Source organism: Aspergillus bombycis (genome assembly GCF_001792695.1).
Source record: "Aspergillus bombycis strain NRRL26010 chromosome Unknown contig00070, whole genome shotgun sequence".
In the NCBI taxonomy this organism is placed as follows: Eukaryota; Fungi; Ascomycota; class Eurotiomycetes; order Eurotiales; family Aspergillaceae; genus Aspergillus; species Aspergillus bombycis.
In genome coordinates, this window is record NW_019170072.1 from 14,837 (window position 1) to 29,343 (window position 14,507).

Genomic DNA, 14,507 nt, shown 5'->3' on the forward strand with positions numbered 1-14,507 from the left:
GCGCTGTCCAAGAACAGAAATACGTCAGACAAAGAAAGACTCAAACAAACTTACTTCTGATAGAGATTACACACTTGATGGAGCTGTGGGTAATCTTGTCCGAAAAGTATGTACTCAGAAGCAGAAGAATGTGTATAGACCGTCGGTCCAGCCTAGCATTGATAGATTCGCATTATCCAGTGCGTTAGTAGTTAGCGACTAACATGAGAATATGCGCATAGTTCACTAGTTTGCAGCCTATACAGCATAGCCAGTCAAGTTAGTGGTGGGTAACACGGACGGAATGGGACCTGTTTCAGTAGTCTTCACCTTGAATATGAGGGGGCGGGAATGTAAAAATTGATCATGCAGACGCAGGTACAGCGATCGGCATGTTCTACACCTCCCGGTGGGTCTCAAGGGGATTGATATCATGATATACTCATCAGAGCTGTCTCTATCGCAGCTCAATGACCTCCTTCTCTAGCCTTTTTGAATGAAATAAGTACGCAGAATCTCCTGCCAGTCTTATAGACAGGCAATCTCAAGCGGAAGATATTTTCCGTGTGTTTTTCACCAGGGTTTTTCCCCTTCACCTCTGAGTATGTGGTTTTGTAGTAGAAGAGGAAGCGAGATATTCTCAGATTTCTCATCGCTCACACTCCTGTCTAGGGACAGAAACTCGAGGGAGCATCAAGACAGTGTTCGATCATGCTTCTATGAAGATTCCTCAACAGCTATCAAGCTGTATTGGTCAGAATCATGCTTTTCAATGCCATTTTGATCGAATGACCACAAGATCCCCATGATCCCAGAACAGTTATATGAGTCCGTCGGTAGGGTAATTTCGGCATAACTATCTGTATACCAATTATCGAGGGCTATTCTAAGCCTTTCCCAGCTCTGCTCCTAATCAACCATAACGAGGGCGGCTTGTCATAGTTGCAAGGGAAGTTGAATAGCCAAATCGAAATTGTAGTGTGGATTCAGTAGTATGTCCAACTTCCATACAAAGAAGCTTGACAGGTGATCCAAAGCTTTACCCGATATGGAAGCAATGGTCCACGTGGCTTGATACCTGCTATATCAAAATATGTATCTATGCAAGATAAATGCAGGCAACGTCATCATGGGTTGCAATGGACTACAAATGAGGCCTTCCTCATCGTCCTACTAGACAGGGTTTTAGGCAGATTGAAGAATCAATATTGAAGTCCTTTCTGAAAGACACGATCTTAAACTGTTTCAGAGCTAACATGCTATTCCAGAAGATGAAACTTACTTTAAGACACACTCTTATGATCTTCAAATAACAGGTTCGAATGAGTACAGTATTAGAATACTGAGAAGCGTACGATTTGCTTCGAGTTTAGCGGTAAATTTCAATCAATGAACCCCAAAAGTCCCATGATAATCACAGTTAGTTATACTTCAACGTTTCCACGTTCCTTCGCAGCTGGGCAAAAGTAACCCAATATTAGGAAGGATTCTATTTCTCCGATACGACCATTCCACGTTGGGACGCTTGTACATCACTTCTCGCTAGTCTTGTCTTGGTCAGAAGGACTGTTGGTAGTCTGTAGGCAGATAGTACTAGCTAGGGTGCTGGTACTAAATCTGTAACCCTGTCGGCGTATCGTAATCCCCGACGGGGGTGGTGGCCTGAACTTCGAGTGATGATGAGTACGAGACATGGTGGTATTTTATTCCTCGAATCTATTTGGGTTACCTTATCTTTCTTTGGTTGCTCTGCCGCGTGATAGGAACCTCGGGTCAAGTGATTAAAGGAGTAATGACGTTGATTTGATTGCTCAGAAGTTTAATCACGCTCATGTGACGTTATGAACCCACGGTCTGTCCATCTATGACAAGGCCATTCAATCTTATTCATTTTGGAACTTGCCTTTTCTCCCCCAAAATGTGGAGTGCAAGTCTCCATCGATGTACAGAGCAGGAATGCCAAAGTTTGTAAGCAAGTCTGGTCGGTCTTGACCATCCAAGATCCCTGAACGCCTTCGCTCCAGTCTGTATGCCCAAAATGCAAAATGTAGGTCTCTCAATATGTACAATAGCCAAGATAGCCAAGAGAACTCAAGAAAACATACAAAAGAAAATGACAATAAAAATAACGAGGGTTGAAAAAGAAAGTTAAATGAGAGAAAAGGGGAATCATCGCACCATACGTTGCGCTAATGAAGGGAATATTCCAATGCCTCCTATATGTGAACCGGATATCACATGCTGTCAGCGGAAATCCCAACCCATCTAGATGGAATGGCATGTTCTTCTTCGTCTTCGTAATAATCGTAAGGGCTGTGTCGAGTTTGATTGTCTTTGCGAGGTGGTAGCCAAACTCGTGCCCGTGTAGGAATGTCGTCCCGGAGCTTGCCGCTGCGTCTCATGTTCATTTCCATCACAACCATGCGCAAAAAGTCACTGTTTTCGCGGGGTTCACGCTGGCGGGACATCGGCGGGGCCTCGGGATCGAAAGAAGAATATCGACCACGACCCTTAGACCCCGACAAGTGGAACCGACTCTTTCGAGAGCCCCGTTTTCCCGACCGGTGATAGGTCTGCATCTGCACGGAAACGGGGCAATTGCTAGTGTCAAGGTTTTCATGCGGGTGCTCCTGATAAGCATAAATTTCTGCGGGTGAAACCGTAATGGGATTGAAATAGCGCCGGAGCGCCGGAGAAGGTGGTTCGTTCATGGGCGGAGGCCGACGGTCATCCGTCATCTTCGGTGTGATCGTAAGAAGAGACCGGGTGAGGAAATCATCGGGCTGAACCGAGGGCGTAGCGAACGTTGAAACTGTCTGTGCCGCAGATTTTATTGCTCGCAGTGACGCCGTGAGGTTGGACTTGAAAGTGGACCCTAACCGTGGGAAGGATCGAGATGGCGAAGATTTCGTTGGAGTGCTGTCCAGGAAGGTAGGCTGTTGCACAGCCTCCCATTCGGAGTCTGATAATTCGTCCTCTAATAAAGGATGGTCGAAAGCACAACTCTCATACTGCGATAGGCGTAGGTATCGTCTCTCACACGGACTTCGTTGGCTAGAAGGTGTAGAGGGTACGGGAGACCCAGATGGCGACTCGAATTCCGCGTCCAACGATGGGACCGACTCAATAGACAACGAATGGGCGGATAATGATGGCGCTTCGCTATCGCTATCACAATTGCTTCCATTCGCAAACCGGTCATGGTCTTCAGGCGGGCTAAGGAGAATGTCGAGCATGGTATTGCCCGTACTCTCCATTAAGCTATCATCTCTAGACTTGACACCTTCTAACAACAACTTGCTAAAATCTTGTACATGATTCCCTTGAGGCATTTTTCGAGGCTCTCGAGCATTGCGCTTGCGTCGAGGCACCGGGATGGCGGTGGCTTCCAATATCGAAGCAATAGAACTAGGTACAGGACGGTCACCCGAGGCTGCCGATGATGTTCTATGAGCAGTCCTTGCACCTCTCAAAGTCTTTGGACCCTTTCTCACAGGGTCTCTCTGCACTGGGGTCATTCGAGGACCGCGTTTGGGGGGGATAATGACTGGGCTGGTGTGTGGGCTTTCGTTGTGAAGCTCGAGGCCTGAGACGTCCTGCACAGCAACAAAGTCCATCTCAGATTTTGAGAGCTGACTTTTCTTCCCATCGTGCAGGGGAGACACGGAGCTGAATAGAAAGGCCCTAGGAACCATCATCTTCACAGTTTATAACCGAAGTACAGTTGGTTGGTAAGACGTCCCAGGCCCGACGAGGCACTCTGATCGAGTTTCTGAGCGAGATACATGGATGAATGGTGGGACGACGAAGGAGAAGGAAGAGAAGTGTCCAAAATGGAAACTCCTCCTAGGGAGGCAGTCGAATAAATATGCAAAATACGTCAAGGGTGCTGCTGCTGTGTTGGCAGAGGGTTCCGGCGAGCGGCAGTGTCAGCCAAATGAAACCCAATGCGGGAAGCCGCCCGGATGCGTATGCAGGCACGCGACTTTGCGGATATTAATGGATACTGGTCACTGTGATCGGATTCTGGCGGTATGTTTCCCAGGTGAGACCAAAATAGAGGAGAGCTCAAGTTTAAGAAGATGGATATCTCCCCGGGGAATGCAAGGAAGATGCGAGCAGGAGGGAAGGAAAACAAAGAATGACCTCAAGACTTGAGTGCGATAAGAGTGACGGTAGGGGTATCGGCTTTAAGGTTGACCGTAACTTCGTTTGGATAGGGTAATTTCCAATACCTATTTTCGATACGTAGAGCCTAACTTCCCAGGGTTAAGCGTGAGACAGTGAAGAAAAAAAGAAAGAGTGAGGCGGGATGGCTGGGTTTAGGCGGTAAGGGCGGACAATGCCGAGCCCCGGAAACAGTATGGTGACGCTCAAGGGCGGGACGGCCAGTGGACAGTGGGATAAAATTACAGTGCGCAGAGGTACGACATTCGTACGGTATGTTCTCGAATATCCAAATGAACTTCGCCAGCAGTGTGGGTTGGGTACAAAGAAGCCTTTAGGCGCTCCACTTGCAAGTTCCATCTTACAGGGTTACGTAAAACTGTATCGCTAACTATCTATTGTTTCGACCTTCCCCAGTTGAGTAAGACTGTTATGGGGGAACTCTACTAGTACCCAACCACCTAACAATCAATAATAATAATAATAATTAATAAATAAACAATACAGAGATAGACCTGGATTTTCCCTCCTTTTCCTTGCCTTTTCTTTCTTTGTTGTTTATGTTATTTTGCTTTTGTGCGATGGAGAACTGAACACATTTTGCACAATAACTGTAGATGGTATTATGCATAGTACTTAATTCTCCATACAAACCAAACTTCGCTCTCGAATAATTAGTACCTAAACATCAACAGTAGCTGAGTGCCTTCATAATTGATCTCCCTGTATTGGACTGAACGGTATGCTAGTGCTTCCTTGGCACCAGCGCCTATGCAGGCTTTGCATATTTATCAATTTGATTAATTGGTTCAGGGAACTACCTGTATGGACTGGTTTGTTATTGCTCTGACTCTTAAGAGTAATAAATGAGTAATGTATACTCTGCGTAGTCAACTGATCAACTAGGAGTCTACGATATAGGTTGAGTACCATTGCCTGACTAACGAATCAAACAATGAGCGGACATTACCAGGGCACTCTAATTATGTTGTTTCATTTCATTTCATTTTATTTTTATTTTTATTTTTTTACTTTTCCAAAAAGAAAGAAAAAAAAAATTCTTTTTTTTCCCTCTCTGTTTCAGAAAACAGAGGCAAATGATAAAAATATTTCTTCTACGGCATTTTCACCTCGGTTCCGGAAGCATGCCGATTCAACATTCTGTACTCCGTAACTTCCATTCCATGGCACTAAACCAGACAGGGTAAAGGGACTTGGCATCAGGTAATAATCTGCATTGGGTGCATAATATCTTCATCGTGCCTTACTACTCGTAGTCTTTTTAAGCTGGAGTACGATGTGTTGTCAGCGTACATATGTTGGGGAAGAGCGGTAAGGGAAAAGTCGGGGTTCAAGCCATGGCTGGAGAGGAATCTATCTCATAGAAGACCTCTTTTGTTGGGACCGTGAGCGGCGTCGTACTTTGTACACCAGAAAAATCACAAGGGGTGTGTAAGGAGATATCGGGAATACAGTACGGAGTACGTAGCAGCTATTCTCCATAAAGGGGAAAGTTAATAGAACAAATTGAAGTCATTTACGACTCTTTATCAGATTTCCAACTTTTCTTATAATATAACGCCGCTGATTGGTGAGCAGACAATCGTTCGGGATGGACGGATGAAAGGACTATTACTAGTCGTACATCCATACAGGCACTGACCCAGCCCTAGAATCAGGGAGTTGTAGGATATATATCGGGAGATGAGACAATCCCTAAGACGCTCATGAATAAACACAATAAATGTATATATAACAAATGAATTGATCGCAAAACGAACGAACATGCGATGCAATGACGACAAAAGACCAGAGTTCTTAGTCAGCGAAGGCGGTGACCGCTTATCGCGCGATTTGCTCGCCAACCAAATGATTCAGAATGAATTGCTGCCAGAACAAGAGCCTCGATTGATGGGCTGCAGGAAGCTATTAGTAGTCTAGCAGCTACTAGTATCTATCGTGCCTGATTGTTCTCTGAGCGTCATCCTAGTCCAATCATCGTCTGCGCATCTCATCCTGACCCTTATCTCTATCGAGTTCGAGCCGACACTGCCCTGCAGGTCCCGGTAGAAATCCCCTCTATCAACGGCTCCCCACCTCCACTTGCGGGTCATTAGCAGTCTGGGGGCGACCTATCTCATTCCATCTACCACCTTCAATGATCTGTGCTCGTCGATCTGCGTGATACTGGACAATTGGTGTCACGCCCATCCACACACTAGCCGCTGCGCCCTGTATAGCTAATGCGCCCATCACCAGACCGGGATCTCTGTGTCGTGCCCTCACTACCCGCAACGTAATCTGCAGGTCACCTCTCGTCTACCTTCAAGGCCCGGTGACATCCATTCAAAATCAAATCGCCAAGTGCTCTCCCCACGTCCGATAAGCATGCTCCGCTCTGACCCCACGCTTTCTCCGAACATTCTTGGGTGGACATGACAAGCATGAACGAGGGCTCTGCGGAGAAGAGGCCAGAATTGGCCATAGAGTCGTCAACATTCAAAGGACCTCGAGGAAAGCCGAGTGCGCGGCCCCAGACAATGAACACAGATAGCGGCTCTACTTCCAAGAGGCGCTGTGTCAGCACAGCCTGTATCGCTTGTCGCCGAAGGAAATCGAAGGTATAGGAGCTGCTTCCATTGCCTACATCAACTTCACGTCTAATGTTTGCTCCCAGTGCGATGGCAATCTACCCAGCTGTGCAGCTTGCTCCTCAGTATACCATACGACCTGTAATTTCACCACATCAACGGAGGTGTAACGCGATGGGCATAGCTAACTACTTCTTAGGCGTTTATGATCCGAATTCCGACCATCGTCGCAAAGGGGTGTATAAAAAGGACACCGATACGCTACGGACGAAGAATGCGACTCTATTGACCTTGATACAAGCCATACTGAACTATGAAGAAGAGGATGCTTTCGACTTGGTGCGGCAGATACGAGCCTGCGACAATCTAGAGGATGTAGCACAGTCGATCATGGGTCAGGAAAGGGGTTCTACGTCCATGTCCAGGGATCCCGTATCTAATGGAGATTATGACCCGACACAGACAGATCAATTTGAGTCGGAATTAGCTGGAAGGATGAGTGGTCTTATGCTGGACGGCTCTCGGAAGTTTATTGGCGGCACTTCAAACCTCATCTTTTTGCCGCCCGGGTCGGAGCTCTATGAATATAATGCAGGCTTGGAGGGCCAGAGTGTCGGCCATACACACGATCGCTCTATTACCCGATGGACGAGAGTCACTTCGGATGAACAGTTACTTAGCCACCTCATGACGATGTACTTCACATGGCATTACCCCTTTTTCACAACCCTCTCAAAAGACCTCTTTTATCGCGATTATGTTCATAATGTTTCGGGCCAGTATTGTTCGTCTCTATTGGTCAATGCAATGCTAGCTCTCGGCTGCCACTTCAGCTCTTGGGATGGGGCCCGGGAAGACCCTCAGAACCCGGCGACCGCAGGAGACCACTTTTTCAAGGAAGCCAAAAGGCTTGTGCTCGAAAATGATGAACATGCAAATGCGAAACTTTGCACGGTGCAAGCTCTCGCCCTCATGTCTGTCAGAGAGGCTGGGTGTGGTCGTGAAGGCAAAGGCTGGGTCTACAGTGGCATGAGCTTCCGTATGGCATTGGATTTAGGGCTAAACTTCGACTCAACCAGCCTTGGAGCTCGTAACCTTGATGAAGAGGAGGTCGACGCACGGCGAATTACCTTCTGGGGCTGTTTTCTCATTGACAAGTACATCCCACTGCTGCCTTATATAGATGCTCGAACAAATGGCTAAACTATCATAGATGCTGGTCCAATTACCTTGGCCGCCTTCCTCAACTGGCGGCTACTAGCGTGAGTGTACCAAAGATTGACATTCTACCCAACGAGGAAGCAGAATTGTGGTCTTCCTACACTGATGCTGGGGCGAGCCTCGAGCATACACAACCCTCGCGGACCAGAACGGTGGCATTACAGATATACAAACTGTGTGAGATCAGTAGCGATCTACTCGTGTCTTTCTATGATCCAACCCCTCGAGATAAACCCCTCTCGAAACAGATTGAACTGAAGAGGCTCAGCGAAATTCACACGAGGCTTGAGGCATGGAAGAAAGACTTACCGAAAGAGCTAGAGCCAAAAGAAAGGCTGTTGCCTCAGGCTTTGCTCATGCAGTAAGCTGAAAATTACCTATCCTTGATATGCTATAACAGAAATACTGACCTTGTCGCAGTATGTTTTACCAACTCCTCTTCATACACCTTTATCGTCCTTTCCTAAAGTACACAAAGTCAAACTCACCTCTTCCCCAACACGTCTCCCCTCGTAAGCTGTGCACGCAGGCTGCTTCCGCCATTTCAAAGCTGCTCCGGATATACAAGCGTACCTACGGGTTCAAGCAGATCTGCAATATTGCAGTATACATGGCTCATACCGCCTGTACCATCCACCTGCTCAACCTCCCGGAAAAGAACGCTCAAAGAGACGTTATTCATTGTCTCCGGCATCTCGAGGAAATGGGCGAAAGCTGGCTTTGCGCTCGACGGACCCTTCGAATCCTCGATATATCGGCCAGCAAGTGGCAAGTTGAGCTGCCTCCAGAGGCGGTTATCGTTCTCGAACAGACGCATATGAAATGGGGTTCATGGGGTTCATGGGACCAAGCAGCATCGCCCTCCGCCTCTGAACAGTCTCCATCGTCTGTTACAGCTCAACCTCAACCTCCTGAAACAATCTCAAACAGTCTACCGTCGCCTGGCCAGTATGGTCCCACACGTGAGCCGGGCGATCCTTCATTTCAAGGCCCATCCAATGCACTTGGATCTTTAGGCACCCAGTATGCGACAGGGGTGCCGATTCCCACTTCTTTGTCGACCATGCGAGCAGCTCAGCGGTATTCAAGTGCACAGCTACCACGAACGGACGCCCAATTACCAGAGCCAACATACCTGCGGCCTGTATCACATGCTTACGGCTCAATGCATCCTGTTCCTCTCTCTCAGCATGACTCATGGTATGATCCGAAGGATGCGCAAGGCCGGTCACTAGGTACTGGTCAAGATATGTCATCCACATCAAGCGCATCTCCAATGGCTGGATTTGGTACGCCGGAGAATTTAGTTGAGGAAAGCCAAGATTGGTGGTTTCGGGATGCGAATGCGTTTAATCCAGGATATGAGAATTGGAAAGAAGGCTGGAACTCTGCTATGACTGGGATGACGCCCGACTTCCGCTACATCGGGCAGGTATCCGGGCCTGACAATACTTCCAGGCCTCAATCAGTCAGGTATGCTGTGGGAGTCCCTTCTAATATAACACAATCGGACGAGAACTCCGCTATCCCGAGATACAATGATGTAGTTTATCCGAGAAACTACCAGCCGTGACCTCGGCGGCATTTCTAGGTACGACCTGTATTATGACTTATCATTTGGGATGTTGATTATTTTATGATTTTAATGAGGGTACGGTCTTTCTCTTCGTTGTCTTCATACTCCCTTTCCGCGTGTTTTCTATATCTTTGTAAAAAGACGTATATACTGTACAGGCTACGAACCTCTTTCGTTATAGCCCATATTCAGGGCACTAGTAATCTGCCACGATTTTGTAATTTTTTTTTCGAGATCCTTGCTGCGCGAATGCTCACCGTATGCATCGAGTTGTACGAAACCACATAGATATATATTGAGGGTGACCGAAATCTTATATTCAATGTAAATTTATGATAAAAGTTGCGTTGGTGATAACCTCTAGCAAAGGAAAAAGAAACAATACGTCCGAGATATTGAATAAGAATCACCCTCTAAGATATGGACACTTCGACCTCAATGGACATATGAATAGACAGAATGGATCGTTCCTCGCTTTCAACAGATCATAAAGGTAGCTCCAAGGTTCAACTTCGAATGCAAAGTATGCTCAACAACATCATACTTCTAGAATCATCGCTGGGTCTTGAATAAAAGAACTGGTACGGGCCGGCCTATATAAGAATGTAGATAGGACAGAAAGGAAGTGAAATTATGCGTCAGTGGTATCACTACTGAACTAATTAGAATGCGCGAACGAGCAATTTACGGTTTGGCATGATATCTAGGGAGAAAAGGGAGACTTACCAGAAAATAATCTGCAACAGGCTTTTTGGCGGGCATGCCCCTTGTATCCTGCGCAGCGGCTTCAAAAACCCTGTACCTTCTTCCGGGACTCCTTACGCCTGGCTTGTCGGTTGCCATAATGCCGTTGCTCCGTCCGTAGTCGCCATTACTCCTAGTTACCGTACCCCCGTTGCTTGTGTCTTCGCCGAGTTCCAGAATGGATGCCACGTTGCCACATCGATAGCAGTAATTGGGGGCTGACCAGACAGTGACGATCCCGCCGTCGAACATCTCCTTATAGCCCTCCATCACAAGCTGATGGGCGCGCGCAATCAGAGAAAGGTCGTTTCTGTAGTTAAACTGCTTCACGATGTCCCCGCCGAACAGGAACCCGGCACCGCGCGGGCTCAATCCCCAGCCGTCGATTTCATCAGGGTCGGACCATAACAGGTCGCACATGGCGCCCTCATGGGGGACTTCTTGTTTTCTGTCGATTAGACGGATCTTGTCGACTGTGTCGATGAGAGGGGAGAGACCGCCGTGCACACAGAGGACTGCTCCGGTTCTGCTCGAATAGCTGCCTGCGCCTTCTCCTGAGGCACCTGTGCCGGGCGCACCTGTTCTAAGGGGTGCGTGGCTTGGGATATCCCCCATGTTTCTAGTTTCCGATGATGCATCCGACGAGGCACTCTGTCTTGGTCGGTATGAGCTGTATGTGACCTCTCCCTTCGAATTTAGTACTTCGGTCTCCAGCTCTGCGTCGTCGATTGGCATAGTGGACTGAGTAGAATCGTTCATAACGGGTCCGGTCGGTTCAAGTTCCGAACTTGTTCCAAGAACAAGGGCGCCTAGCGCCAAATAGTCGAAGACTTCACAGCAATAACGCCAAACGTTGGCGCTGCCATATTTCCGAATACATTCGTCATAGAAGCCGTAGACCGTTGTGATTTGGCGCGACTCGTGATTTCCACGGATGAGGGTGATCCGGTCTGGATAGCGCACTTTGAGGCAGAGAAGGAGGAGGAAAGACTCAAGGGAATAGAATCCGCGATCGACAAAGTCGCCCATGAAGAGATAGTTGGTGTCGGGTACATCTCCTCCGACTCGGAAGAGCTCCATCAAATCATGAAACTGGCCATGAATATCGCCACAAATCGTGACCGGCGCATCTACACAGACAACATTTCCTTCTTCTATGAGGAGCTCTCGCGCCTTATAGCAGAGTTCACGGACCTGGGTTTCGGGTATCAAGCGGCAGGCGCGTAGTTGGGCGATCGCCCTACATCACAGATGAGAGTTAGTTTCGACGTTCCTAGAGTAAGTGAAAGCAGTTGACCATGATATACCTATCGAGATCGCTCATGGTGAGTTAGCGCAAAGATAGAGAATGGGAATGGGTCGATAGGTGAGTCGAAGCAGAGGGGTGGTTGGTGGGTCCTGGCACCAGCGAAGAGTTGGGGGGAGAAAGAAGCCGAGTCGGTTGAGCCTGGACAGCCCAGGGAGCGAAAAGAATGACGACCGTTATGTTGACGGCAAAAGAGCGATCATTTTTTTTGTTTGATGCAGCATCCAATAAGAGAACACGACAGGGGATCTCCGAGAAACTGGGCAGGTTCACTGAACTGGGGGAGGTTCTTTTTCCGTGGCGCGCCAACAAGCTGACGGGACTCTCGCGGTTTGGCGTCCGAGTGACCCCACAGCCAATCAGCGTCGCCAAAGATAAGATTAGATCTGATCGCCAAGACTAGTCCGAATTCTTCGTCGAAGTCCTTCCAAGTGGACGTCCGTTGACTCCGTTCTTCGGTCTTCCCCGGCCAACCCTATACTCCTTTCGCTCTCCCCACTACCATTGGCGAGGCCATGTCTCCCTTCTGGGCGACTCCCTCATCGTTTCTTTAATCCGCCTTGAAGTGTTCCTCGCAAGGTGTGTCAATTGATTCCTTCCCCATTCTAGTCCCTCACTAAACGAGGAGTTTCGCACAGTGAAGTCCTTCCATGCCGGAGTGACGCTCAGTGCGCCCGAAAATATACAGCTTCTTCCCTCAATCATTATCAATATGCCGCCACATCTACATCCGCGGTCGCGGTCGACGTCCTCTCTTTTCGCAGCCACTCTCCTTGCGTCTCTTTTCGTCGTCGGCCTGCCACACCTTTTCCCTTGTCCTGCTCCGCGTCGTACCCTCGCTGATTCGGAGATGCTTATCACTGCTGATGGGCAACAAATCCCCCGGATTCGAAGGAGGAAGAGGAAGGATGCCGACATGCTTGGCTCAGAAGGAAACGTCCTCGCCCAGACACACCAACCTCCCGACGAAGTGTCAACATTCCTGCAATTGGAGGAGGAGGCTGAACGATTGGCCAAGGCGGGAAGAGAATGTCCTGTTCCAAAGCCTGGTGGAGTTCTAGGTGAATTGCTTGGTTTTTCAAAAGGCATCAACGAAAATTAGAGGAGCCACGACGCAGATATCAACGGTCGAGCTTTCCTAGCCACGAGATTCAAAGGAAGGTGCCATATACAAGCGGGGGTTGTGTCATTACGAGAGATACATTATGAATTGGGTCGCTGGAATGTTGGACCACTGTTTAGAATATCTATTAGCATTGGGTCATGCCACGGAGGCACCAAATTCAATGCCAACAATATACCCATGTACAGATAGTCATCTGAAGCCATGATGTACAATGGCATTTTTATGTCTATAACTTGACTCAATCAATTTTTAAGAAAGCCCTTTTGATTTCTCTGTCTTGATTGCGCCTCCCTTGCTTCGGGTCGGTGTTGTTGCAACGCGACGTATCTGGAATAAAAATCCCGCTAAGCCGGAAATGGTCAGATATCATTGGTTCTCCCGCCTGAGGCCACATGCAATTCTGGCACAACATCAATGATGGAGTTGAAGCACTTCATCCACGAACTGTGCCTGGACCCCAGACATACCAAATGGATTGCGCCGCTTCTTATCGTAGGCGATGCCTTCCTGTGTGCTCTTATCATCTGGAAGATCCCATGTAAGTTTGTACTGTTATCATCGTGTTGTTTGTTCGTGCGGAGCTGACCGTTGCGACTACATTTAGATACTGAGATCGACTGGACGACATACATGCAGCAGATAGCGCTTTACATATCTGGCGAACGTGACTATACCCTGATCAAGGGATCCACTGGACCCCTTGTATACCCGGCCGCCCACGTATATAGCTACACAGCACTCTATCACCTAACAGATGAAGGCCGAGATATTCTTTTCGGACAGGTATTATTTGCTGTCTTCTACCTTGTCACGCTAGCGGTTGTGATGGCTTGCTACAGGCAGTCAGGGGCTCCTCCGTATCTCTTTCCTCTTCTTGTCCTTTCCAAGCGGCTCCACAGCGTCTTTGTTTTGCGCCTTTTCAATGATGGCCTTGCAGCCTCTGCCATGTGGATAGCGATTCTGCTCTTCCAGAATAAAAAATGGACGGCTGGTGTTACAGCCTGGTCTGTTGGGGTTGGCATTAAGATGACGCTACTGCTCCTTGCGCCAGCCATTGCAGTGGTAACTGTGCTCAGCCTTTCCCTCGTCCCGAGCATTCGACTTGGAATACTAGCATTGATCATCCAGGTACCTATGCCTTTTCCAATCAGGAAAGTTAAGCTACGGCTGACTTACAAATTTTTAGGTTCTACTAGCGATTCCCTTCCTACAGGGTAACCCTACAGGGTACGTCGCGCGGGCCTTTGAGTTAACTAGACAGTTCATGTTCAAGTGGACTGTCAATTGGAGATTTGTGGGTGAAGAATTGTTTCTATCCAAACAGTTCTCTTTGGTCTTGCTAGGTTTGCATATTTTTCTGCTGGGATTATTTGTTGCCACAGACTGGTTACGACCGTCGGGATCTAACCTCCCTGGCTTCCTCCGGAACCTCCTCCGAGGACGCCAACGCACCGTTGTGCTTTCCAAGTCTTTCATAATGACCGTGGTACTGACATCGCTTGCAATTGGATTGTTGTGCGCAAGGTCCCTTCATTACCAATTCTTTGCCTATCTCTCCTGGCTACGCCTTACCTTCTCTGGCGGGCTGGGTTCCATCCAATCCCTATATATGCGATCTGGGCGTTGCAGGAGTGGGGTTGGAATGTCTACCCAAGCACCAATGCCAGTTCTTCGGTCGTTGTCTTCTCACTTGCTGTTCAGGTTTGCGGTGTCCTCTTCAATAATAGAAATGCACTGAGCGATGCGTCCCCGAAGCGTAACGCAAAGGAGCACATCCAGTGATAATAAGCCTCTCAT

The 14,507-nt window shown here is 48.2% G+C and overlaps 5 protein-coding genes across 5 annotated transcripts; 3 read left to right on the forward strand and 2 right to left on the reverse strand.

Moving 5' to 3' along the window:
- Nucleotides 1-2,213: 2,213 nt before the first annotated feature.
- On the reverse strand, nt 2,214-3,596 carry ABOM_007808 (uncharacterized protein; the record flags this gene model as incomplete). The annotated part of the gene is made up of 1 exon (XM_022534937.1): nt 2,214-3,596. The coding sequence occupies one exon, from the start codon at nt 3,594-3,596 to the stop codon at nt 2,214-2,216; it is 1,383 nt and encodes a 460-aa protein (XP_022387190.1).
- Nucleotides 3,597-6,590: 2,994 nt separating this feature from the next.
- Nucleotides 6,591-9,531, forward strand: ABOM_007809 (putative C6 transcription factor (NirA); the record flags this gene model as incomplete). The annotated part of the gene is made up of 5 exons (XM_022534938.1): nt 6,591-6,767; nt 6,824-6,878; nt 6,937-7,894; nt 7,951-8,319; nt 8,379-9,531. The coding sequence occupies 5 exons, from the start codon at nt 6,591-6,593 to the stop codon at nt 9,529-9,531; spliced, it is 2,712 nt and encodes a 903-aa protein (XP_022387191.1).
- Nucleotides 9,532-10,165: 634 nt separating this feature from the next.
- Nucleotides 10,166-11,602, reverse strand: ABOM_007810 (serine/threonine-protein phosphatase; the record flags this gene model as incomplete). The annotated part of the gene is made up of 3 exons (XM_022534939.1): nt 10,166-10,192; nt 10,261-11,518; nt 11,586-11,602. 3 exons carry the CDS (start codon nt 11,600-11,602, stop codon nt 10,166-10,168), a joined length of 1,302 nt encoding a protein of 433 aa, XP_022387166.1.
- A 694-nt stretch (nt 11,603-12,296) lies between these two features.
- ABOM_007811 (uncharacterized protein) lies at nt 12,297-12,686 on the forward strand (the record flags this gene model as incomplete). Its single annotated transcript, XM_022534940.1, has 1 exon — nt 12,297-12,686. One exon carries the CDS (start codon nt 12,297-12,299, stop codon nt 12,684-12,686), a length of 390 nt encoding a protein of 129 aa, XP_022387165.1.
- A 441-nt stretch (nt 12,687-13,127) lies between these two features.
- Nucleotides 13,128-14,492, forward strand: alg3 (dolichyl-P-Man:Man(5)GlcNAc(2)-PP-dolichol alpha-1,3-mannosyltransferase; the record flags this gene model as incomplete). The annotated part of the gene is made up of 4 exons (XM_022534941.1): nt 13,128-13,248; nt 13,315-13,838; nt 13,897-14,166; nt 14,235-14,492. The coding sequence occupies 4 exons, from the start codon at nt 13,128-13,130 to the stop codon at nt 14,490-14,492; spliced, it is 1,173 nt and encodes a 390-aa protein (XP_022387168.1).
- Between the last annotated feature and the right edge of the window lie 15 nt (nt 14,493-14,507).